The sequence below is a fragment of the Phaenicophaeus curvirostris genome, chromosome 5 (genome assembly GCF_032191515.1).
Source record: "Phaenicophaeus curvirostris isolate KB17595 chromosome 5, BPBGC_Pcur_1.0, whole genome shotgun sequence".
NCBI lineage: Eukaryota > Metazoa > Chordata > Aves > Cuculiformes > Cuculidae > Phaenicophaeus > Phaenicophaeus curvirostris.
In genome coordinates, this window is record NC_091396.1 from 19,978,290 (window position 1) to 20,005,513 (window position 27,224).

Here is a 27,224-nt window from a genome sequence, read left to right on the forward strand (position 1 = left end):
CAGTGCTACAGACTGGGAGAAGTCTGTCTAGAAAGCTGCCTGGAGGAGAGGGACCTGGGGGTGTTGGTTGACAGCCGACTGAACATGAGCCAGCAGTGTGCCCAGGTGGCCAAGAAGGCCAATGGCATCTTGGCTTGTATCAGAAACGGCGTGACCTGCAGGTCCAGGGAGGTTATCCTCCCTCTGTACTCGGCACTGGTGAGACCGCTCCTCGAATACTGTGTTCAGTTCTGGCCCCTCACCACAAGAAGGATGTTGAGGCTCTGGAGAGAGTACAGAGAAGAGCAACAAAGCTGGTGAAAGGGCTGGAGAACAGGCCTTATGAGGAGCGGCTGAGAGAGCTGGGGTTGTTTAGCCTGGAGAAGAGGAGGCTGAGGGGTGACCTCATTGCTCTCTACAACTACCTGAAAGGAGGTTGTAGAGAGGAGGGTGATGGCCTCTTCTCCCAAGTGACAGGGGACAGGACAAGAGGGAATGGCCTCAAGCTCCGACAGGGGAGGTTTAGGCTAGACGTTAGGAAAAAATTCTTTACAGAAAGGGTCATTGGGCACTGGAACAGGCTGCCCAGGGAGGTGGTTGAGTCACCTTCCCTGGAGGTGTTTAAGGCACGGGTGGACGAGGTGCTGAGGGATATGGTTTAGTGTTTGGTAGGAACGGTTGGACTCGGTGATCCAGTGGGTCTCTTCCAACCTGGTTATTCTGTGATTCTGTGATTCTGTGATTAACAGCCCCATCCAGCTCCATGGTAAGTGAACTGTAAAATATGTTTGAATAACATTTAGGAGGTTTGGTTTGGTTGTTTTTTTTTAAAAACATATTTAGCACATATGCAGCCTTTGCTCTCCTATGATTTAGGAATCCACTTCCTGCTCTGAGGTTCAGCAGCATTCGACTTGGAGGTGTGGAAAAACCTTCAAGAGAACTGTTTATTTTTTAAATAATTCTACCACAGCTGCCAGACAGAACCCAAACAACTGACTCATTTATAAGCCCCTCCACAGAGCATGAGCCATCCAGCTAAGAAAGGGCAGGTCAGACTTCAGCTGACTGCAATTAAAAACTTTTATTAAAATGCTGGAAGAGCATGGTGGGAGAGGGAGACAGAGGAAATAAATAACATCGATCACATTTGTGGATTGATGGAGGAGGATGGATGGAAAATGCAATGAAGGACAAAATGGGAATAGCCTGAGATACCTTAGAGAATAGGGCATATTTAAGTGGGATTTAATGAAGATAAAAATGAAACAGTACCTGACAATGGTCAGCATATAACAGAGGAATAACATGTGAGAGAGGAGCTGCAAGAGCTGCATGTAGAGGGACACATCTTCAGCTATCATACCATAGTGATATTAGCTGTTATTTTGGTCCTGGGGAAACTGAGCTGACATCCTCCAAGAGTTGAGACAGCAGCTGAAGCCCGAGTCCCTAAACCTGAGCCTGCTGCCTCACGTCTCAGCCCACCACTGTTGCCTGAGCATCACATTGGCTTAACACTGAATCCCAGAATGGGCAGCAAGAAATCAAAGCCTGTAAAACAACCTGGGAAAACAATGAGTCAGTAAAGACTGATTGGGATGGTTAAAAGAGGTTAAACAAGCAGCATTCCCAGGAAAGAGGAGGTTTTGTCAATACTTAAAATATGTGCTTTAAGTACAGCATGCTACTGGGTGGCGCAGGCAGCTCTCTGCACAGACACCTCCACACAGTGGCTACCCCAGAATCCATCACAAAACTTGCTATAGAAGCATGGATGAGCTTTTTGGTACTGTTCGTGTTCCCTGGAGTACGATGGTCGTGCTCTGATGTAGCCACCTCCCGCCACCGAGTTGCTGTTAGGCAGGTGCCTGTTAGTTTACGGCCATGGCATGCAGGAGATGTGCAGCCAAACATCAATGGGGCACTGCTAGGTTAATGAGAAAGCCATTCGCTGTGTGGTACAACAATTCACCTCGGTCCCTTACTAATCCAGAGCTCGGAAGTCATTTAGAAGAGGGGAGGCTGGGGCTATGACCGATAGGAGGTAGGGAGCATCCCTGGCTGCCAGCTGACTCACCATGGGAGAGCACATCCCTCCCCTGGGAAGAGAGGGGGTGACCATGACTCCGGAAGGACCGAGCATGTTTCTATCATGGCCGGTTTCTGGAGTAAAGGAGATTCAGTATTTCTAAGCAAAATAAGATACATAAATCTCACCTGTAAATGTTCCCGCAGGCAGCATAAATCCTCCAGCATGGCAGGAGGCAATTTTTAGATACAGGTATATACGCATACACACACGGTCAAAGTTGTGAAGCATCACTCCACACACCCTGCACCCTTGGGTCAATGCCTGGTTTGGATTGGTTTCTAAGCACAGAGGGGTGCAGGGGGCTCAGTGTACCCCTCCCACTCCCCCCGTAGCTGCTGGAGACACATGCTGCAGCCATCGAAGCCACCTCGGAGACTGCAAGGGGGAAGAGTTGGGGTTTGCTGTCCATCAGGGAGGACACAGCAGCTGCTGGCAGGATCAGGCCCTGCTGAGGCACTGGTCTCTCTCCACACTCTGCATAGGCAGGAAATGCTCTTCCCTTGCCAGCAAGACAATTCACTACTCAAAGAAATTAAGCCTGGAAATCCTTGATGCTCAGCAACTCCTTTTCTGCAGACAGAAGCAGTAATTAGGAGAGGGAAAGCTGCTGCTTTTAACGCTCTCAGCACATGCAGCTTCCTTTCAGCTAATGCAGGCAGCCGAGAAAGCAGGAGGAACAACCTCCTTTGTGGAGTAAGAGAACTTCAAAACCTTGGCGTGCGTGATGCTCGGCTGTGAGTCACTGAATTTGGTGGGCACCAGCATCCCTGCTGTTCATGAGATTATAGCTCGTTTGAGAGCATCAAGCCCCCTCCCTACAAGGAATTTGTCTTTTCTGAAGGCATCACATGAATCCGCTCCCCATTGCCTCCTTGGCCAGCTGGGCAGTGTCATCAGTGCAAGTGCCACCTCTCCTCCCAACCAAACTTTGAGGCAGGAAACGACAGGCAGCACTGGGGAGACACGGTGCAGTGCGGCCAGCAGCCCAAAGAGCCACTCGGCTCCCACACATAGAACGGGATGCAGCCCAGGACCCTCACAGCAATGCCAGCCAAGCCAAGAGAAGCTGTCAGTCTCTGCTCACACACACCCGTGCCTCAACTCCACAACATGGCTGCTTGAGGCACCTCTTCTCACTGCTCAGCGCTGTGTGATAAGGAGCAGCGCAGAGCACTCGGCATCTTTTCCCAGGGGTGCGTGCACGCACGTACGTACCCATGGAAACCTGGGGAGGTTTCACAGCAGGAAAGGAGAGAGTATTCTCCTTTGTCACTTCTCAAAAGGTGTATTTGTCACATCTCACCAGGGAGGAGAGCATCACTGCCTGCTCCTCACCTTTCTCCCTCCATCATCATAGCCCTGCTCAGCCCCAGCCCAGAATGATAACAAGGACATTGCAGCCTCTGGGGAAGGGACGCTTCATAAATGGCTCCTTCATACAGGAGCACCAAGGCCTCCCTGGCATTTGGAAATTCCCCCCAGTTAAAGGGCAGGAGCAGAAAGGGCAGGTTTGTGAACTGGCTCGGAGTTAGAAGCAGCCCTGCAGGGGAGCATGAAACACTTGGGTTGTTTGAAACCGCAGGAACAAGGTGACTGCTCAAAGCTGGACCCCTGCAGAAACTATTTACTGCTTGCTACATCTGTTTTCCCTTTTAATCCTGCGTGAGTTTTACTGACTGCCCAGGCACCTAAGAGAGCAGACCACTGACTGAGCTAATTGCTGCGAAGAGGGGAGAAACCCATGTGCTCACCTCGAGAAGCAGCAGCACCCAGGCACCTGAAGCTGTGCAGCCCGTGGGGATGCTGTAAGATAGTAATGGCACCTTGATCACAGATACTGCAGAAGTCAATCCAAAGAAGAGAAATCACTTTTAAGCAATTGTTTCATGCTGAAAGAAACTGTGCATCAGACTTCACAGATGCCTCCCCATGAGTCTTGCAGAAGGGGGTCTAATTTCCCTTTGGGTGTGGGAAAGCACAACTGGAGCCACACTGCAGCCCTAATGACACAGAGGAGAATGGGAAGACACACAAGGAGAGGAGTTGTAGGCAGTTCTTTTTCTCGTGTGGCTGAACAGCCAAGGGTACCCTGTTCGGGAGACATCGTTAACACTGAGCCATCCATGCCACCTTCTGCACCCTTGCTGCAAGTGTGCAGGCAGGAGCCCATCCCATCCCACCCCTCCAGCTTCACCCCAGTAAACAGCTCTCCATGACAAGCTCTCTCCTTCTTTGCTCACGCTCCATCTGCAACTCACCTCTTCTGAAAACAAGTAGGCAGAGCCACATGCAGGTCTTGGGACAAGGTCTCTCAAATGGATGCAACCACATCCCTGTCTTACCCAACGCATCTCAGAAGTGCATCTGCCTTCCTCACAGCAGCACTGCAGCAGTGGCAGTGGCTCATCTTGCCACTACTGAGCCACTCAGGTCTGCCTCTTCAGCATATGTCAACACATTTGTGGAGGGATTTTTTAGCAGAATTCCCTGCTCTGAGCGAAGTGCCGACCAGGTCAAGCCCTCAGCCTCAGTCTTGCATGACCAGTGTCTCACTGCAGCATAAAAATCAGGCAGGTTGCCACGGCTGGAAGGAGTGACCTTCCCTTCCAGGCAAGGGAACACCAGCATGACCTATACTGCACTTCCCTGGGGCTTGGTGACACCATGGCCCTGCTGCCCATAGAACCAAGCAACTTGAATCACACTTACTTGAATTACAGGAGCTGAATTCACAGCTCACTGCACTGAGCCCCAAGAGCCACCGAGTGGCCATGCACATTAGCTGCAGGCAGGCATTTCCATCAGGCTGCGTACAGGCATATTTGAAACTTGTAACGTGTAATTTTCAATCTTAAATCACACAGGGTAATAAAAAAGGGCACACATCTGCTCCCTCTTTTTGACATGTCTGCGATGCTCCACAGCACATAAAGCAAATACTCAGCACACAGCATCCATACACACCCTGCTAGCCAGTCCACCTACAGTCAAGATGGAAAGGAGAAAGACCTCCACTATCTTGGGGCTGAGTGGAAACAGTATAGGGGAACACAGCAGAGTCCTGAATGCACCCTCAAATGGTCTTAAGCAGACCAGACCGACAATAACAGGCAGCAACTGGGCCAGCAAGGTGAAAGTAAGTTACCAAATGACAAAGACCTTGTTCTGTCTGCTTCGGCACTCTGCAGGTGACAAGAAAGTGTAGAGTGTGACAATGCTAAGAGATATCACTAAGCATCCGAGCGAGTGCAGCCGAATGCACCATAGACTCTGGAGCAGTGCCGGGTGCACACACCTCCACACACCCACCACAGCTGACACGAAGTAGCTGGTACCTTGAGGTTCTGCAACTCCAGCCCTCAGGGTGCCACACGGAGGAGCAGTCTGCAGTCTCCAGCACCAGGCTGGCAAGATCAGAGACACGGAGTGGATTGTTCTCAGCCTGGTCTCTCAAACCAGCTTCTTCTTGAGGAACTGGCTCCTCAGTAGCAGGATGCAAGGAATCCATATAACCCAGCCAGCTAACTGTACCCCTTCAATTTTGCTACACGGACGAAGTACAGAATCTTAAGCTTTATTTTTCTATTGGCCAGCAACTTAAACTGGGTTAAAAAAAAAAAAGCAATGAATACTATTACACAGACAAAAAGTATAAAACAGCTCAACGAACACAAGCCAACTTACTGTTCACATATCATTCTTCCTGGCCTCTCCCAACCCTGTACAATATGTTTAAAGGGAATGGGTAAAGGCGGCTATGAAGATATGCTTTAGAAATTAGAAATATTGCTTCAAGCAATGTGCTCAATATTTTCCTCTTAGTTAGTAGTCAATACTTGTCAGGACCTTGATTACAAAACAAGAAATAATTCAGAGATGTCTCCTTTAGATCGTTACGCAATACTTTAGACTTCTTTCCCCTCTTTCCTACTGTCACGGAACCAAGGATACAACCCAGTTACTTCATTTCTCTTTCTGCATTAGTTAAGGATTAAATGCACTGATGCTGATGGGGGTTTCAGATTGACTTGATTTGAATTTTAACTTGTCACCCTTCAGTGCCAGTCCAAGATTTCTGCCCCAAGAACTAAGACCCCACAGTGCTGCCAGATCCTTTAGGGGTGTGGGTGATTTTGCTCGTGCTAACTGCTGGCAAGGGACAGGGGCCAGCCAGCACCACTAAAAAGCCAAAGGGAAGAGACTTGTTAGTTTATATAAGGGCTTGTCCTCACTGTTTAGAAACATCAAAACCCCACAGCCCTTTCTGCTTCATGGGTGCAACAGGCATACCAGGAAGGTGAGAGCAAGATGAGGCACACAAGATCCTATGAACTCAGACTGAGACACTGTTGGCATCACAATGGCATTAAGTCCATGGCAGCAGTGAGGTTTATATATCCTGTATGTATTCAGGATCCCAGTGCAGGGAGAATATTTAATTAAAACCCATTCCTCTGCAGCAAACAGACAGTTAACCCAGCACTACCAATTTACCAAGTCGAAGCTGACTATCCTGACCTTGTGGGCAGTAACCAGTAAAGTGGGCTTCCAGATCTCATTAAAGCCAGAAAACCCTCAACTGACTGATGAGCTCTTTGGAGGCTGATAAAACGTCTTTATATATTCACTTCTGCCCAGGAGACAAGCCTGGAGGTTTTAATAAGAAAAATCAAGCCAAGGGCATCTATGTAAGAGATGTGAGAAGGCATTTCTGCTAACCAAACGAACCAAAGGATGACAGGATATGCCAGCTCCACAGACCAGTTCTTCACCAAACCTCAGCAGGGGGCAAGCATGAGGAAACAAAGCACTCCTACTCACACTGGAAGCCATTCAATAAAACAGATTAGACCTTAAAGAAATAGAAAGTAGTCCATCATCTTTGCTCCAGAATCACTAGGAGGCAAAAGGCCTCTTGTGGCTCCTAATGTCACCATGCTGGGGGAAGCTTGAAAGAAGAGGAGGAAGAATTGCTGAGAAATTCTAAGGCACCCACATCTTGGCAACATCAGAGTCACGACAAGATTTCAACAGCACCAAGCTGAGCTCCCAGTCAGCAGAGAGTAGCTCCTGTGCCACGCCACCAGGCAGGCAACCTCTCAGGCAGTAAACAGCTGTGTTAGAACATTGGTGCACACTTGTGAGGAGGGAGAGAAATCTTCCATGTATGAGAATCAGCTCTGGCTCCAGCTCAACACAGAAACATCATCTGTCCTCACAGTCAATACCTGGTGCTGCTGAGCCACTTCTCAGAGAGCAAACCATTGTTCTTCTACAGCATTCTGATACCTTCAGGCTGGCTCAGGAAAAGCCTCAAGAGAAGTGGCCCTGGATAAATCTTGCTTTGTAGTTGTATCAAGGGACTGTTTTGCTAAAGCTTCTAGAAGAACCACAGCTCTTTTGTTTCTTGACAACAAAGAGGATCCGCTGAACTCCTGGCTTCCTTGTACACAACAAGAAGGATGACTTCCCCCAGAGGAGCAGGTAAGGCGGTGCGTGGTTTGAGAGGCATTTAATTACAGAGCCATGTCCTCAGGTTACAGACACTTCTGTGGTGGTGGGATAGAGTCTTTGGGTTGGCAGGCACTAAGGGAAGTGGCAGAGGGGTAGTGACAGAGTTCCCGCAGCTATTAATATGGTTCTTGCTTTAAACTCTTGTACAAGCAGCAGGTGAAAATCATGCCAAAGATCTACAGGGTGTAAAGAGAAAAGAGAAATGCAAGAAAAAAAAAAATCAGAATGGATGCAGTGGAGGCAGCATCTTGCAAACTCTGTTAGTTTGCTGGATCCAGACTGGAGAGAGAACTCGCTCCTGCCTGGGAATATCACACTCCAGCTTGCAATAAGCAGCAGAAAATAAAATAGTCTGTGCTAATCCTCATAATTAATCACCAGCAGCTTCTCTGGGGCACAATTTGGCTACTTGCCAGAAGAAGGGGAAAGATGAGGAACTCCCAGACAGATCTGCATCTGGAAGAAAGAATATCCCATGCTGTCCCCTCTAAAAGAGGAGCAGGGGGCATCCAGTCCTATCCTCTCCTAAATAATTCATCACCCTCTCCCAAATAATTTGCAGACTCACAGTCCTGTTCTTCAGTATGACACAGCCAAGGGAGAAATTCTGGATGATTTAACACAATCCTAAATAACCAGGGTAGGAAACTCCTCCAGGCTGGCCCTTCAGATGCACAGGCAATCACAGCACATTTCCACAAGAGGTCTCTCTCAGGCTGCCAAACTGCCTGCCACGGTAAGCACTGCCTTTCCCACAGCCTTTTAGCAGAATGCTCTCTCTTGCCCAGCTGGCTGTGCTCCTTCATCAGAAGGAAATTCTACAGACCAGCAGAAGAGGCTTTTACTTTGGAGCTAGTGAACCCTTAGGTCCCCAAAGTACCTGACAACCTCTCCTTGACAGGCAAGGAAGAGCCTAAAACATCCCATTTACTGTTTCATCTCTCAGGCTCTGAGGTTCCTTTGACTTCTGCCCAGCACTTCCAAACCCCACCCAGCCCTTTTACCTGCACACAAGCAATGCTGATCCCCACTGTCCCGATAATTTTCAGATGCTCTTGAATGAAGTTTTCCAGCTTGGTGATACAACCATTCTGTAGGGTGAAAGGAGACACGTGGAAAATCAACTTCATTTTAACCTCTTGTTCACTTCAATCCAACAGTTGCAAACCTTGAAAGCAATGCTATGAAAATCAATATCTTCCCCTGATGTCACTGGAAAAACTACACAGATGGTGTAAACTGTATCGTGTTTTGTACTGCTCCAGAACTACTGGCTCAGGAACCACCGAACATACCAAGGTGCCTGTTTCAGGGCAGTAAAAACAGAGAAGAAGCACTGGCCACATCACACCGAAGGATTATGTCATTTTTCTCTGAGATATGTGGAGAAAGGTTCCCTCACTACCATATGCCCAGGAAGCGTGTTTATTCCCATCAGACCAAAAGCCCAAGAAAATGTTGCTTGAGTGGATCCAATACCAAGACCTCTAGGATGACAGGAGCCCTTTAAAAGTAAATTCCTCCCATTGCTATTTATGACAGCACTGAGCTTCAGTGTGGACCTGGAAAGCCAAGTTCTGCTTGCCTCTGTCTTGCAACTGCATTCCTGGCTGGCAATGTGACATTTTCCTCTCTGTTTCAGCCCTAGGGTTTTTTTTTTGTCATAACGCAAAAAAAAAAAAATCAGTAAGAGCATTCTCTGCTTTGGTTTGGGTTTTTGTTGGTTTTTTTTTTTTTTTTTAAGAGTTCCTTTTAAATAATAAAACTATTTTATCTGTTGAAGCAGGTTTTCCATGGTAACATCAGGGAGATTTATCATATAGGCTACAGCATTGCCCCAAGGGGGCCCTCCTCTCCCAGGAGTCTACAGTGAACAGACACTTATGTGCATGCAGGCAGAAGGATCAAGTAAGCATGCAGCCCTCTAAGGAGGGGTGGCAAAGGCCTCACTTTTCTCATGCCAGCATTAGGTTTTAGCCCCAGCTGCCCTGATATGAAGCAGTTACTCCTGTTCTCTGATCTGACCCTTTTCTAGGTTTTTTCCTCCCCAAAGCCACTAAAATGCTTTCTGACTCTGAATAAGACCTCGTATCACGATATGCAGCAAACGCCCCCTTACAGCTTTTCCCCCTCTAGAGCTAGCCTGATACATTCAACTGCCTATGGGGCATTTCAATAATGCAGCTGGGCAGCCACCTCCAGCTTCACACAGCACAGAGAGAAGATGGGAATTGCCAGCCCTATTCCTCAAACCGTTGTAGGTTTCCACTCTCAGAAACACTTCATCAGCCCTTGGACTCTCTTCTGCACTTCTTGCACAGGGTCTTGCCTGGAAAGCACAAACCTTATGGGAAAGCCTTCTTCCAGAAGAGCAAAACCCAGCCAAGCGAGTCTGGCAGATCAGAGACTCCCTGTTTATGTCCCAAAGACAGATGGTTGGTTTCCTTTTAGCTGTTTGAGTTGCTTAGCTTAATGGCAGATGCACACTTCACTTCTGAGTCCAGCTCAAAGCATAGACTGTGATAAGAATATCTGCTTTGAAAGGGCAACCTCTTCATCCACAGCCCTTCTTAACTGTAATGGGAACAGGAACAAGGTAAAAAGCTCCAGTTGATGCTCCGCAGGCTCAGTACAGCCAACTAAGGTGTTAGTTTCACTGATGAGAAAAAGGACTATGATGCCCTCTAGAGAGCTCACAGTGAGCAGGTTAAAGCCAGGACAGGAGGGTGCAAAAAATTAATATAAGAACTTTTACCAGCCTTATGCAAGCTGGATAAATACATAATCTGAGTGCTACCTGTTTTCTTACTCAACTAGTCTGGGATTCAACTTGCTTCTTCTAGAAAACAGGCAAGTCCCTCTATCTCAACTCCAGCCTTCTTTTCAGCTCAAACAGCAGCCCACTGGAACAAGTCTAATTTATCTGCTACTGGGCCCTCTTTCCTCCCCAGACATTGTTTCTTCGTGCTGTTGGTCAAATCCCACTACCTCAGTCAAGGACCAGAAGTACCATTTGCACCTCACAGTAATACCAGTAACAGGAAGCTGTATCAAATGAAGGGCTCAGATCCAGGTCTCCTGCCAGAACCAACAACCTCTCCCACTTCCCTCTATCACTAGCATAACCTGTAGCAACAAATATAATTTACTATTTTTTCTTTCTAAGGAATCCTACTGACTTTGAAGCCTACCCACAGTTTGCAGCACCGATCCAACACCCTCACTTCCTGCCTACCTCCTTTACATAGTTTGTGACAGGTGGCTCTGAAGGCCTTTTGCTCTTTACCTCCTTGTAGATGTTGGAAGGATGGTCTCTTCGGCCACACAGGTCGGTTATCGTCTTACAGCAGCTGTCTGGGACTTTCCGTCCACTGGCCTCCTGAGATCTGATCCACAGGCTGTCAGCCCAGTCTGTGTAGTTGTTGCTCCCACAGCACTTGAACTGTATGCACACAGAGCAAAAGTTGAGCCTGCAAGCACTGCAACCTCCTCCTCCATCCAGCCTCCCACACCAAGCCCAGGGCCTCACCCTCCTTTGCAGAAAGACTTCAGCTATCACACAGGCTTTCCTATTCTCTTTTGGGCTACTATAATTATTACTGACCTCTGTGCTAAGAGTCCCCAAATGGCCACTAATTATCAGCTTCATCCATCTTTCAGCAGCTGTGACTTTTGGTTATCACTGGGATGAACTGTAACCAAAGCACCCCTGCAGCTGCCTTGGCTTTTAACCACCAGACTGGAGAGTGTTAATGGTGATAACAGGATAAGTTTAACTATCAGTTACTATTGCAAAAGCACCTGCTGTGGCAGTGTGTGTAGAGCAGGCCCCACGCTTTGAAAGTGTGCACAAGGGTCCCTTTCTGTAGGAAAGCCTGCAGCAGCCCCAACCTGAATCACCCCTGTGCCAGGCACAGGTAGCATTAGCAGCAGGAAGGCTCTTCTTTCATTGTATTTTGCTCTCTAGGGTACGGAGGAGTTTAATGAAAAATTTCTCCAAAGCTGTGAAGCAGGAGGCGGAAACAGCTGTCAGAGTAACTCAGCAGCTCCACTGCACTCTAGGAACAATTCAGATGTTGTTCCCCAGTGTCACTGGGTATGCAATTCAGAGATCACACCATGCTATTCTGCCAGTTGCATGGCTCAGGCCCTGCACCCCATCCAACCTCCTTTTGAATCAGAAGCAGCAGAAGATACACTAAACATACAGAGAAACATCTGTATGTTGGATGTCAAGACCCCACAATGCCTCTCGTGCATTTGAATTTAAGCCTGCAATTGTACTAATTCTCCCTGCCTCTAGAGATACCCACCTCCTGCTGCAGTTTGTCTACTGCGCTGGTTACACTCTCTTCTCCTGCCTGCCGGTACTTCCGGGTCATGGTGTTCTTCAAATTTTGCTTCAGTTCTATGCTCAGCTGAATGGAAGAGACAAGTGAGATGAAATCACAAGGCAATCCTACCCCTCAGAGCAACTTAGAGGCCTGCATACACTTCACTGACTCTACTCCAAGAGAAAAGCAGAGCACTCAGTGGAAGCTACAGCTTCCTTCAAGATCACCCTCCTAGGTTCTACTGGACAGGCTTATTACCAATTGATTACAGATCATGCCTCTATTTTAACAACTGGAAGATGCTTCAGGACCAAATTTCAGCCTGTGCTACACATCGCCATATGGTTCTTCACCTTGAATATGTAAGATTGCCAAGACATGCCGGCATCAAAGAGAAAACAAAACTGTGCCTGCTTAAATACGAGTGTGCCTATGAGACCAATGCAGTCTTCTCCCTCTGAAGCCTGTGACAAAGTACTAAAATCCAAATCACTCTGTCCAGGAGCAGGAAGAAATCACAGCTCCGTGCACAATGGACTGAAGCCACATAGTCTGAAGAGCGCTTGTACCATCACCAAAAATGATGCCATAGCAGGGAATTCAGTGTGTGATTGCAAAAGTACTGCAAGGCCTTTCTTGATAACAGTGACAGAGAGATAAGTCTGATTTTGGAAGCACAGAATTTCTGAAAGCATTGTCAGAAACCATTGGCATGTTTGGGTGACTGAATTCAAACATTTATTCCTGTGGAGGCTCTTTTAATCTAGCAGAATTCTTTTCACCTATCCAGGTGACAGCCAAAAAGTGCCAAAGAGCTTCATCCTTTTCTTGACATCCTGGTTCATACAGCAACACTGCTTTAGTCCAACACCTATAAAACCCTAAGTTTCCTATGCCAACAAACATCATCCATGTGCATTTAGATGGGGCCAAGGAATTAAAACAGGTGTGTAGCCTCTGTATACATCTTTCATTCTACCCATTAAGTAGTATATAAGACGTCAAGCATCCGGTTATGCTGAACTGTGTGAAATACAATCTGCAGTTTATTCGCTCTTTGAAACACTTTTTTTGAACCTGGGGACACATACCTCACAGAGATAGTAAGAGGCTTCGTTCATTACTATTTGCAAAATGCTCTGAGATCCTTAGGTGGGAAGCTCTACAGAAGTGCAAAGGACATAGCATAACTAAAAGAAAGGATAAGGTTCAGCAGCTGGAAGGCATCAGAAGCAAAGAAAGAGGAGAGCCTATTAGCAGAATTATTACTTGGGAGAAAAGCAGTTACCTGTGGGCTCACGGGGAAGTACTGCAGCATGGAAAGAGATAACAAAAGGACAGTTTAGACACACACGCAAGCCTTAGGCACCAAAGCAAGGGCTGAAATAAAAACAGTGGCAAACAGAGCAAGCAGCCTGCAACCAGGAAAGAAGGTGGATTTGTCAGCCAGAGGGCAAGGGAAAATGCAACTATTGATTAGAGACACCTTTAAGCGATCTAAAGCACTCAAGGGTACTGCTCTGAATATGATGTCCCTTAATTCAACCTAAGGATCACCTCCTCTTCAACTACGGTTATATAGAAACCTTGTGCCTTTGCACAGATGGATGAACCTTGCCTTCTTACCATGCCTGCCAGGATTATCCTTCCCTGTTAAATACACACATTCATGCCAACTGATCTCTCCTGGTAGGAACCAGTACAGTTCTTTGGCTCCTCACAAACTGTCAGTGACCATCTTAGTAAGGCAAAGTCCAGAAGGCCCAAGAGTCCTGGCAGTGAAGCCAACAAGTTGGTATGTCCAGCTGCTTTTCAGACAGCCACTTGATAACAATCCTAATATGCTGTTTCAAATCAATTTCCAGACATGACAGCAACTTCCCAGGCTGCTTTTGCTTTGGTGGCTACACTCCCTTTGAAATCAAAATGATGACTTAAGCCTCTGCTCTCTGCAATTGCAAAAAGTGCCAAGCTAGTACTGCAGCTGTTGGGAGCCTGTGCCTCTCCAGTACCTCAGCTCAGCTGCTTAACTAAAGCTCTGAAAAATTTCTTGACCTGAAAGGACCTCTCAACTGAACCATATATTAATCTCTGTCAGTTCAAAAGTATGGCAACTAGCTTGCTGGATGCAGCAGGAGCTCTTCTGATGTCCTGAACACACTAAATTGGACTAATGTGATTTCAGTTGCTTGCACTATGCCTTGAAGGGAATTAGGAGAGTTCCTAGATTTACAAAGCCTCAAAAATGGTCTTCAACAGGGCTCTGCCGAAAAACAGTGCACAAAGGTGAACTGCAAGAAGGAGCTGAGTAGCAAGGCTGAGTAGCCTCTCCAGAGTAATCACCACCATGTCAAGAATAGTAATCCAAGGTCTTCTTTATGGCGAAAGGAGTGAAGAAAGTTGAACTACAACCACACCCTAAGTCCCAAATCTCCAAGGCCAATTCTGGCTGGAGAAATGGGATGATAACCCATTTTTCTCTCCTAGGTTTGAGTCTCTAAGGACTAATGCCCACTCACCTGCTGGTAGTAGACATAGGCGAGGATTCCAGCAATGATCTCCAGGAGAAAGATGCACAGCAACAATATGAAGTACTGTAAAATAATGGGAATAGCAGGACATTAGAACTGAATATAAGGAGATGCTGGGAGCCAGCTTTTCATTAGCTTGTAAAATGCATTACTGTCTTCACTGATGCTTTTTGCAGGAGCATTCAAAGGCAGGGACTGGGATTAAGACCTCAATAGGGTAGGAAAGGAACAATCTCATAGGTTAAGAAAATTCCAAACCACAGGATAACTGAAGACAAGCGGCAGCAAGTGTGAATGTAACTCACACAGCCAGAGTGATGTAGAGAATGGAAAAGTGCAGGCAACTGAGATAAGATCACTGGACAAAAGAAAGTGATTGCTGCATAACCTGATGACTATGCTCAATATCACAGAAAACATCTGGTTCTGACATCAATACGGAAAAAAAATACAAAACTTTTGCTTGTTTTGATATCGTTCAGGGCATTTCACCAACTTACTAACCAGTAATGCATGTTACAGTGCTGATTCAACAAAGCAACAAAGGGCCCATTTCACTAAGGATAAAGCAGACCACCTAAGCATAAGCATAAACCATAGATTTATGTTCCAAGTGACTTCTGTGGGGCTCAATCACAGGCTGGAGGACAGTATTGAAGCAGATGGACTAGCACTGATTCACACTCAGAACATTGACTATATGTTCTGCTGAGCATAGAGGGAACAGCTCAGAAGAGCTCTTAGAAGCCTAAGTGGAGAACATGACTATTTCTTAAAAAGGCTTAATGCCAGTGAAATGGAAAGGATGTGCCCTGCCTACCACAAGGGGAATCAAATGGAGAGTACAGAAAACTCCTGGAGAGCACCATTCATACACACAAACAGGAAAGGAAGACAAGACTATGAGGAGTAATATGTATAATAGATTAAAAGGACTGGGCAGGCCTGAAGACAGGGGTTGATGTGGCCACTTCCTCCATAGGGTCAAAGAGACCTTTTCAGGGAGAACCCTCGTCCTAACACACAGCCCCTGCTTTGCTCCTGGTCAGCAGCAAACAGTCTCTTTACAATTCCAGGCTGTTCTATAACCGCTACGAAATTCATCTTGCTGTAAATAAAGCTGAAGAGATACCAGTTCCAGCCATAACAACAGCCTCATGCAAAGTCGCTGTAAGAGCTGGCCTCCCATTTTCTATTTTACCCATGACCTTAAGATACTGCTGGTCCCAAGGGATGAAGCAAACTGCTCTCTACAAATGTAATTGGACATCAAATCATCTCTCGGTGGCACCAAAAAAGGACAGCAATTAACTGGACACAGCAAGCTGACCTACACAGTACAGATGCTTTCTGTTGCATGAGGGATACTCTCCCAATGTGCACCATACCTCACTAGGTACTTCTAAGCCCCTTTGCATGAGTAAAACAACAAGACACAAACACTCGAGCTTTCACTTTCACCCCTGTTGAGATTCAGCAGCTGCGAAGGATGGACAGCTGGGTTTTATCTGCAGACTGGGCTTTAATCTGAGCACACAATCTCGGGCTTTCACTCCCCAGCCCCACACTCTCCCCCGGCGGCAGAACACCGACTGTCTCTGCAGACGCCTGTACAAGGTACCTATTCATACCAGGGGAATGAGTCACCCAGCAGAGTGTGGGATGGCTAAAGGCTGGTCCCAGCACTCACAGGAGGTTGAAAGGGGGCAAGAAAGAATTGGTACGCCTTGACACAAAGGCTGCCGTTCTTTTGTTGGGACCTAGTTATGCCCTAACTGCCCTGACATCAGCTCTCTGCCAAGGAGGAAGTGGGAGGGTAGCAGGATGCTGAGAACCACCAATGAACTGGGAAGTTTCTTTCATTTTATTTTTTTCCTTTATGTCATCATGGCAGAGGCATTCAGGTAGAGCTGAGGTGTGTCACCACAGATCGTCTCATTGTGTCGGCTGACAGTGGATAGAAAAAAACATATCCAGCAGGCCTTAAAAAATTTGAGTCACAAGGCCCTTGTGAAACCTTGTAAGGAAGATTAGTGCATCTGCCATCCATGCATCCAACCTGTCTCTGCTGATACATTGCATCACTACCCCTATGTCAGTCTCACTGTTCCCTCAGAGCCACTTCCACTTCATGCTGAAATAAGGGAGCAGCAGCTTTCACTATGAACAAATACAGAACACGGGCTTCTCTCCATCCTCTTCATGAGGAATTGCAGAGTTTTCTCACACAGGTCTGCTCTGGGAGGAGTAGGACAGCTACACTGTGGAGCTGTGGGGACATGCCCTACTTGCTTCTCAAGAGGATGAGGAACAAGTCAGAAATGTGATATCACCCAAAGCCCTGAAGCAGACACATGCCTGGAACTTGGGTGGGCTCTGGGCAAAATTCACTCCTATTTTGGCTTCAAGCCAGAGTCGGGGCTGTCTGCTGCCTCCTCCAGATCTACAGGATTCAGACTTCTTCCATCCAGCTTCAAGTGCTTGAGTGAAGTGCCAAGCTTTTGTGTTTTTCCTCTGAATAACCCGAAGAATGGCCCAATTCATCTACAATCCAAATTGCTCTCTGGAGAGATCATTCCTCTATGTGAAGAGGAGACATACGGTAACTGTACTTCGCTATCTACAATCTCACTTCAGTGGGAGGGCTACAGGCTGAAACGTAGCAGGTACAGAAATCATAACCAACATTTTCCCTTCTCCCTATCCAAGTCAGCTAACTAGAAGTGGCAGTGTGAAGGACCAAGCCTGAAGAAAGCCACCTCCTTTCTTTATGTGCAAAGTCTTCTATTTGATGGGTCCTTTTCTGAGACTCCTGCTTCCATCCTTTTGTGTATGAAAGCGTGTCTCAACTGAAGTATAATACAGTAGTGGTCTGTGCTCTTGTAAAGAGCTGGAGTGCAGCATCACAGCCAGCCAGACTGCAGGTCCACTGCCATGTCTGATCACAGGGCCAGAGAAACTGTATGTGTTGCCCGAGTCTCAGCACATCAGTTGGCTAAGGTGGGACACAAGGAAGGCAAATAAGCAATGACACACACACAAAAAAAAAAGTAGCACAGCAGTGAAGTACTATGAAAAGCCTTGAAGTGGGCCCATAAAACTTGTACACAGGTAGAAAGACAGATAAAAAAACCAGCTTCCTAAGCCTTCAGCAGAAAAACAAACTAAAAACCAGATAGGCATTTTAGACACAGCCCTCAAAACTGTCAATAACTGATTTTTAAAAGCACCAAGAAGGCACTGAGGAGAGCAGAGTGCTGGTTACAATGATCTCTCCCATATTTATGTGGGCCTCTGGTACAGAGAGAAATTGGGACGGGCTGGCACAGACCCCTGGGCACTGACTGTGAAGTTGTCATGATTACTGTCTGAGCTCAGAGCTGGCAAAGGTGCCCAGCCAGGCTCACCCAGCCCTGGCAAGCACAGCCCTGTCTCTTGTGCAGATTACTCACCAGCAACCAAAGCAGAACACAAGTAAGAAAAGACAATAGGCCTGTCGTGATCAGCCACTCAAAAGGACATGCGGTGTAAGGATACAGAGTGACTTTTTGTTCCCAAGAGACAATTATTAGTTTTCTGTGGCAGAACAACATAGAAAACCCCACCAGATTTTTATCTGCAGCTTCTGACGGACGCAAAATGACAAGGGAGATCTCTTTGGCATGGAAAGTAAGTGAAGCAAGGCCAAAATGGACTGCTACAGACCAGAACCCTAATGAACAAGCACCAGTAATGCACACAGCACATCCACCTCTGTGTTTTATTCTCCCTTCCTGGCCCTACTCTGCCTCTCCCAGGGACTGCTAGTCTTCAAAGACGTGGTACAAGCATCAGGCTTCCTCCTGACTCCAATTTCTGCTCCTCCATCCAAATGAAAGAGGTGAAATTGGACAGGTGAATGAGGACTGGCAAAGGAAGGAGCTGGTGAAGAGTTGTTGAAGTATCTGTTTCTGTAACTGTGAAAGCAAAGAGCTGCTGATTATTTCAGTCACCAGACACACCACTGTAGCCCAGATACTGAAAGGGATTGCCGATACACTCCAGACTGAGCATAAGATTTCAGAGGAAAGAAGTGGAACAGAAACCTTAAGGCTTATCAAAAACTTCAGTGTAGGTTGGTGAGCAGGGAGCTCAGAAGTAACACAAGGCTCTGCAAAGGGATCTGAACATGCTGGATCAACGGGCAGAGACCAGTGGGATGAGGTTTAACAAGGCCAAGTGCAGAGTCCTTCACTTGGAACACAACAACCCCTTGCAGTGCTAAAAGCTTGGGGAAGAGTGGAAAGATGCCTGGCAGATAAGGACCTGGGGGTGTTGGTCGACAGCCGACTGAACATGAGCCAGCAGTGGCCCAGGTGGCCAAAAAGGCCAATGGCATCTTGGCTTGTATCAGAAACAGTGTGACCAGCAGGTCCAGGGAAGTGATTCTGCCTCTGTACACAGCATTAGTGAGGCCACACCTCGAATACTGTGTTCAGTTTTGGGCCCCTCACTACAATAAAGACGTTGAGGTCCTGGAGTGTGTCCAGAGAACGGCAATGAAGCTGGTGAAGGGGCTGGAGAACAAGTCTTACGAGGAATGGCTGAGGGAACTGGGGTTGTTTAGCCTAGAGAAATGGAAGCTGAGGGGAGACTTTGTCTACAACTACCCGAAAGGAAGTTGTGGAGTCAGTGTGGTTGTTGGTCTCTTCTCCCAAGTGACAGGTAATAGGATGAGAGGGAATGGCCTCAAGTTGCACTAGGGGAGGTCCAGATTGGGCATTAGGAAAAACTTCACCAAAACTGTTGTTGGGCACTGGCAGAGGCTGCCCAGCGAGGTGGATGAGTCACCATCCCTGGAGGTATTTAAAAGATGAGTAGATGAAGTGCTTAGGGATATGATTTAGTAGTGGACAGGTACAGTTGGACTTGATGATCTCAAAAGTCCTCTCCAACTTCTATGATTCTATGAAAGGAGTAAAAAGCAGCAGAAAGAGCGTGGCATTTTTGTGGAAGCAAAACTAAAATTTATTTTTTTTGCACCTAAAGCAAACATCAATTGGAAATGTTTTCATTTTTGATAACCAAGTAAAAAAAGCATGTCTATTTGTCTTGGACCTATATCATTAAAAGCCATGTTTCTTTAATCTTCCTCTCTCTTCCCTTCCTATATTCCAAAAGGGAATACGGCATGGGCAGGGAAGAAGGAAGAGTTAAAAGCCACAAGATTTTATTTTGAATAGTTTCAGATAGATGTTCTTAAACGAAGTATAGGTATTACGACTATACTTTGCACTTTCGAAACATGCAGTGGTAAGCACATTCTTTGAGTGGATGAAAGGAAATGCTCTGCAGTAAAACCTGTCCCCTAGGACAAGGACAGCACTGCTCTCAGGAGATGGAGGCCTTAGTGGTATTTGCTCTAGGACAAATAAATAATGTTGGTGCAGAGCACGGCCACGATGCTTCACTTCCTCCCAGTATGATTCAAGATAAAACAGGGTAAATCTTCCCTCGAACAAAAGAACCAAGCAAAACTTACCACTCTTAGCAAATTCCGACGCTCTTTGAATGTAGCACAGCAACCAAGGATGCCAGTCACCATGACAACAACTCCAGCCACCACCAGAATATAAGCAGTTGCTGAATATGTGCTGGAAGAGAGCAGGCTGATGTAGTCACTCTTCTCAGCTAGGGTCCAGATGCCTACTGCCATCACGGCCCCGCCAGCCAGCTGGGTAGAGAAAGAAACAAGCAAATGAAAGGTATCTGATGTGTGAACTTCCTCTCTTCCTGGAGCAGCGAGACTGGTGTACCAGGCATACCTCAGCTCCATTAGCTGAGCCAAAGATGACCTAATAAAGGAAGGCCTCCCAGAGGTCTCACTGGGACCAGGAGCAGGCCCCAGTGCAATGGGAGGGGGTAGGTTCAAGGCGCCCAATTTTGCACTCCAGGCAGGGAGATGCAAGCTATCTGGAGCATCTACCTGTGCACAGCATTTCATACTTGAACCAGAGCTCTCCCAAACGTAGCCACACCATAACTTGGGCAAATACAATTACATATCAAATCTATGTAGCAGTAGAGGGGAAGAAGAAAACAGCACCTTTCTACTGCTTGTCAGGAAGCAATACTCCCAATAAATGATCGCCATGCCCAGTATCTCCTTCCTAGATAATACATCTAAGGATAAAGCAGACAAGGAGCCAAAAAGCCTGGCTGGTTAAATTCTTGCCCTTGCAGCAAAGAAACATGGAGAAGCCAAACTCCTAGGAGTCCATTCCATCTTTGTAGGCGTTGTGTTTCTGGAGCATTTTGTGCCGATCCTAGTAATCTCAGACAGAACTTTCCTTAAAGGTTTGACCTGGACACTCCAATGCTCTGTCCTAGGCAGCAAATGAAAAAAACCAGTCCTTTAGCATCACTAGCTTTGTGATGGAAAGCACAACTCTAAGAGGCTCTACTGTGGACCCAGATGCAAGAAGGTGTTTGTTATCCTTGCTCTAGCTGTCTCACTCCACTGCCAGGCCTCCTTCTGCCATTTTGAAAGGAGGAATGCAGGACAGTGGAGGCTCCCCAAAAAAGCAAGCCAGGTGAAAAAACAAAGCAGAGACACAGCATGTTTTCAGGCTCCCTGTTTTTTCCTGTACTTAGTAACATCACCTAGAAACAGCCAGAGACTACAGTGTCAAACTGTAACTTCTGCAGCCTGGGCAGACAAGCCCAAGGGATGAGATTTAACCAAATAGGATGAAATCTGTCCCCTACTGATGTCAGTGCTTTTTGCCAAAGACCTCATCAAGCCCAAGATTTCTGCACCCCCAACACCAAAACTGCAGTACTATCTCAATGTTTCTGAAGCTTCTTACCCAGAAAAAAAAGTTGAAGATGAAGAGCAAGTACTTGAGACAGATGGTCCCACATGTTTCCTTCTTTTCGGTATACTCACGCATCTTTCTGGCTCAGCAAGTTCCTGAAAGAAAAAAAATCAGAAATACTTGAGTCAGTCAGTCATCACACCCCTCCTCCCAAAGGCCAGCATTACTACTCTCCTCCTACTAGAACTCACACTTCCTACCTTTTGCTGAAGTGAGCAACCCATTGAAATGACTTCAGGGGTGTTGAACACAGTGCTTGATAAGAGCTCTTGTGTCCATTTGGGTGACCTACACAGCCTGAGACCTTTCACAGTGTGAAAGGGATGCAGATGGCACCAGCACGTGGCCTTCCTGTACTGCCTATCCTTCTTCTCTCTCTCCATCCTGTTGTCACCTCTGGAGACTCAATTTCCTTTAGATCAATACTTGCAACAGAGGGATCAGACCTACCATTGTATAATTGGCCGAGCTGAAACCACGAACTGCTATCAACTTCATGCTCATCATTTCTTCCTATATGAACTGAAATAAATTAAATCCCAGACCTGTTACCCAGAAAAATCCCAGTACCTGACTGCGGCCCACAACCACTACTTTTGAACATGGTGACAGAAACCTCTGTCTTTGACATTTGCAGAATAATCTGTCTCCAAACAATATTCTTTCCTCACTGGCATTAATTACAACTGCCTTAAATAGATCCCTCTCTAAATCTGGGGTATTTTCAATCTTTACAACTGTATCTGGAAATGTACTTGTTAACCATTTAAATGCCCTATCCTTCTGAACCCCAGTAATATGTTGAGGGAATTAATTCTCTTCTTCACTCTGTTTTTTTCTCATGGCCCTTCTCACTGGCCAGTTGTCTCCTAGAGCTGCTGTCCCAGCTACTGGGGGCAAGAAACATATCCCATTGGCTTCAGACGATCCAACAGCATAAAACACCACTGCAGATACGTAATGAATGGGAGTTCATTGTGGGTCAGTCCCAGTGCAGTGCTACAGATCCTCTACGCTCTTCAACAGATTTCTCAGCAGTAGGTGTGCATCAAGCACAGCTCCATCCCACTTCACTGCCTCCTGTTGATGCCAGAAGGTCTGAACCTCACAAAAAAAAAGTATTCCCACCACTGCCTGACCAGGCAGACAGGACAAAGGCACTGCCTAGAGCATCACTCTGAGCATCACCTGTGTGAGGCAGCTTGCACACATGCAACCAAATCCACAGCACCTCTCCTGCATTCAATTAAAATGTCATCCTTTCCCTCCTCTACCAGCAGTGGGGAATGACGCAAACAGCATGCACCAATATCAGAGCAAAATGCTTTCCTATATCAGCAATTTCCCTGGAAGCAGGCAGGGAAGCAGTCTCTTCTCTTTTCCAGAAGCATGGAGTTCACACTCACTTAGATTACAAAACTTCCCCTGAGGATCTACTGCAGCTGCAACCAGTCATGCAGTGCAGACACTCATCTATCTTGGCAAAACACCTGACAGTAAAGAAAGTGAGCGACGGGTGCACTCAGCAAGGCTGCACATCAAGTGGCTATCAGGCTGGGTCAGTTAATCAGTATTATCTTTGCTGTGACATTCTTAACATCTGCATTTTGACCCAGATGAACCAAGGCTGGGAACAGCAGATGCCCATCCTGCAATCACTGAAATTAACAGGGAAGGCAAAGGTGAGAACATGTCAGCGGTCCAACTAAAGCCTGTGCACTGCCACCATTTCACAAGAAAATGTTTTTCTCTAGAATAACACATGGCAGCAACAGCTGGCAGCAGAAAGGTGTTTCACTGGCAAAGGGAGCAGCTCTGAGATGGTGGCATATATCAAGCAGAATAACTCTTCGGAGGTATCTTATCTTCAGAAAAAATCAGAACCTTCAGTAATGCTCAGGTTAATTACTGTGCTGCAGCACAAAACAGCCCTGGGCAGTGGGGACAAACGGATGCTGTTGGCACCCTATGAACCAAACAGATTTGTAAATTCTCAGTTCTGAGAAGACGCTCTATGAATGCAATATTCATGGAAGATGACATATTTACAGCTCCCAGACACTTCATTTAGCCACAGAACAGGAACAGCAGCAGTAAGTCTGGCTCCCACAGTCACAGGTGATTCACACAACCCAAAACAAGTACCTCAGCCCAGACCTGAGAAATGCCCTCCAGTAACAGACTCTAAGGGCTGTGCTTGGCTTTTTGCCCACCGCTGCTAACATCAAGGCCACAGGCAGAGGAAAATGCACCACACATTTACTGAGACCGACCATGCTTCATACCACCGATAGCCAGGGGTCAATAACAACAGAATGGCTTCTTGGCCCAGTTTACCTCTTGCTCCAGAGGATTTCAGGAACCATTCCCCTTCCCTTCAGAGTATGTCCCCTGCAAAAAATTGCCACTAAAGGCATTTACATGTTTCACAGCAACTGCTGTGCCCTAGCAAGGTATGCTACCTTGTCCTTCCTTCTAACCTGAGAGCTTATAAATCCCAGACTGAGCTGCATTTTGTTCTGGGTGAGGACTGGACAGACACACAGCTGAAACTGTACTTGCCCTCAGATGACAGCCTGAAATTCCCAGGTCTGCTGGTTCTGCTACACTGAGTGCTGTGTACAGGCTGTTCAGGCAAGCTTGGCTTGGCCACTGGAAGGAGAAGATCTCTCTGCTTCCAGAAAGCTGGCAGGGAACAGCTGCAGGTTTATAAAGCTGGGTGATTCACACAGGCCATGAATCAGAGAGCAGTCAGGGCTGTCTCCTGTTTGATCTATCCTTCCTAGCCAGAAGCAAGGCTGATGGCACTGGCTGCCTCTGCACACTTAATGACTCACCCAGCGAGCTATTCAGGGAAAGGCAGCTCTCTCTAAATTCTTTTTTAGGAAGTCCTGTTTTTGTGCTCCTTGCCTCACACAGGGCCGCCTGCTGCCTCCCATCACCTGTAAAATCAGAGTCGGGCTACAGGGAGCTATAGGCCTTCAGGGAAAGCAAGCAAGCACAAAGGTACCAGTGAAATGCCTTTCCCAAAGAGCCTAGGCAGTGGACAGGCAAGCCACAACCTGCCTCCTGCTCCCAAAAAGCACAGAGGTCTTGATCTGTGCCAAAGCAGTGACTAGGGTCTCTTGGCTTCAGTCTCTTTAAAAGACTCTGAGAAGTGACAGGAATCACTTTTGAAACCAGGCAAAATGAAGAAACATTAATTAACAGGCACAGTTACATTCTATTTTAAAACACAGAGGCAAGGGTCTAATCTGCATCACATCACTAATTACAAACAAGCTCTCCGGTGGGCAGAATATAGCAAACTATGCCACAGGAGTATATTTACAAATGCATAAAAACATACTAATTAGACATCAGCTTCATAACAGGAGACACTTTGCTAACTGGAAAAGTGCTTAAAAGACCAAAATCACTTCCACAATGAAGTTCACTTGGTCCAGTTCAATAGACAGTAGCTTCCCCAGCAAGTTAAATTTAAACAAGCAATGATGGAATACAGGCCATAAAGTTTAGTGCTATGAATGAAGACATGTATTTTTAGGTAATTCACCAGAAATCAACAACAGGTTCTTATTATATCTACACAACTTGCAATGTAAGTGACAAGGAGAAATAACGTTCCAACTAATACAAAACACATAAAGATGGGAAGTAAAAACAAGGATAAACTCAGTGTGACACAACCTGCACTGAGGGTAAGTCATAAAGTTAATTCAAGAACCTGGGAGTTGAACAGCTTTAACAGTCCTCCACTCTGGCGCAAACTTCCTAAATGGCCCTTGGCAAGTCCCTTAGTCTGTCCCTTGCTCTGTTCTTCCTCCTCAGTGCAGGACCCTCATCTTTCTCTAAACCCAGCGATGTTGTAAGGATCTGCACTGAGAACCCTGCTGACAGAGGAGTGCCAGCTGTGAGGCATGACAGGCCCCAGGTGACTGGTGTACTGTTAAAAGCCCCACAGTGACACAGTTTCACTGTCTCAAAAGTGCTTTTGCCAGTAGAGGCTACTTTGGACAGTAAACTGGAACTACCTCTTTTGAAGTCAGTAAAATCCATCCTCTCATCCATAAATGAGAAAATTGTCTGGTAAAGCAATTTTGGCAACCATTTACAAGGCATGCTGGCTCAAATACATCGAAGTCTGTGAGATGCTAACAATGAGGCACAAGGGAATGAAGTAATAGTGAAGCATCTAAATGAAGAGCAAGGAGGAAAGGATGATCCACCTATACAAACATCTCAGAGAAAAAAAAAAGAAATAAATAAGAAGAGAATGAGCTCATCCCACCTTGTCTGACTGCAAGCCACAACTTCCCAGCTGAGTAAGAACAGGCCATGCACGACTGTCAAGCAATGCAGGGCTCACTTCAGAAGTAAAACCATTCTGTGGCCTGATTTTCTTGGGCTCTCATCCGACTAAGACTGAACCCTTAGGACAAAACAGACCACAGAAATACACCAGAAGTTGAACAGTCTGGCTCCAGTTCTGGGTGCCGAGTACCTGTAACACAAGCACTGTGCAAAGAGCTGTTTTGTCGTGTTGAGCCATCAAAAAGTCTCAATGACAGGACTTGCTCTGGTTATCCCACATCAGACCACTATAATTTTATTTGCAGGCCCAACAGCACATACAGGCATGAACACACACCCCAGCTCAGAAAGCACGTAGTATGCACACACACACACACACCTGCTGGCTAGACATTCATTTAGTCATCACAGACATTGCTTAGTACGTTTGCCTCAACTTGCACAGTTACAGCACTTAATTAAACAGCAAAGAAAGCCAGGCCTGCAGGCTTTTTCTGTACAACCTGCCCTAAAGCAGCATCTGATGGATGAGGAAGAAACAATGCCAAAGCAAATGAAATGGCTCCCAGGCCACTAAAAGCATCATTATTTTTAAGCATTGATTTTTGAATGATAGCAAGAAGATTGGTATCCAACGCATCAGTGACGTCTATTTCATAGATAACTTGTATGCCAGAAGTTAGATAACTTATAACATCTTTGCCAACACACACAAGAAAGACTTGCTGCAGGAAGTCTCACTGCACCTAAGCTATTACGAAAGCACAGCTCCCAAAGTGCTGCAAGTCCCTGCCAATACAGACACCTCATGCACCCAGCGAGCTTGCTACTGGCCTGGAGTAGAGTTCAGCTACACTGGACTCTATCTAAGTTGGGCCATATAACCCTGGCCCTGAGGCAGCTTTTAGCAAACAAAGCAGATATCCTCCCTCCAGGTATTTTCAACGTCAAGTGTGGGCCAACAACCTATTACCTTCAGCAAACTGACTGAAGATCTTCTCCAGCAAGGCTGAACTCCAGCCTTTGAAAGCGTGACTTCTCAAAGTTCAATCTCTGTAAGATGAGAATATTACCACTGCCACTTTACCTACCGCACTGAACATCCTCAGAAAAGGCCCCCAGCTGCTTATCAACTTGCCAGCACATCTCACACAGCCTAGAAAACAGACAAAGTAAAGTCCTCCCAGAAGAGTAACTGCAAAGCTCTGATCTACACACCTACGGAGTGCCATTATCCACCTCAAACTGAGAGCCAACATGGGTCTTTACACTGACCTTTCACCACCAAAGCAGCTCACAGCACCAGTGCAAATGTTCAGTTCTCTTGAATTGCTTTGTTCCACCTCTTCTCTTCCTGCTGGCTCTGGTCCTCTGCTGGATGCAGGAAAGCAGAAAGCTGAAAAGGAAGAGATGCCAAGAATCATGAACTATGTCAAAAGATTATTCTGAGAATCAATAATTGATAATAAACTTTGCCACCAAATCCTCCTTTCAATAGAGAGCACATATTTCACAATACAACTTATGTCCTGGTAAGTATGTCCTGACTTGACTCTTCACCTGACCCATGTCCCTCAGGACTGTGAACTCTACCAATGTG

At 46.5% G+C, this 27,224-nt stretch overlaps 1 protein-coding gene across 2 annotated transcripts in view; it reads right to left on the reverse strand.

Moving 5' to 3' along the window:
* Positions 1 to 27,020, reverse strand: part of CD151 (CD151 molecule (Raph blood group)) — a 236,731-nt gene extending 209,711 nt beyond the window's left edge. Inside the window, exons 1-8 of one of the 2 annotated variants that reach the window (XM_069857869.1) lie at positions 26,900 to 27,020; positions 21,302 to 21,405; positions 19,975 to 20,166; positions 14,442 to 14,516; positions 11,902 to 12,006; positions 10,875 to 11,030; positions 8,593 to 8,679; positions 5,633 to 7,764 (exon numbers count right to left, since the gene is read on the reverse strand). In XM_069857869.1, the coding sequence (XP_069713970.1) occupies positions 7,705 to 7,764; positions 8,593 to 8,679; positions 10,875 to 11,030; positions 11,902 to 12,006; positions 14,442 to 14,516; positions 19,975 to 20,166; positions 21,302 to 21,385 (759 nt within the window). In that variant the 5' untranslated portion in view covers positions 21,386 to 21,405; positions 26,900 to 27,020 and the 3' untranslated portion in view covers positions 5,633 to 7,704. Of the gene's footprint in view, positions 1 to 5,632; positions 7,765 to 8,592; positions 8,680 to 10,804; positions 11,031 to 11,901; positions 12,007 to 14,441; positions 14,517 to 19,974; positions 20,167 to 21,301; positions 21,406 to 26,899 lie in introns of those variants that run through there. The other variant, XM_069857870.1, reaches the window with a different exon arrangement.
* Positions 27,021 to 27,224: the final 204 nt, after the last annotated feature.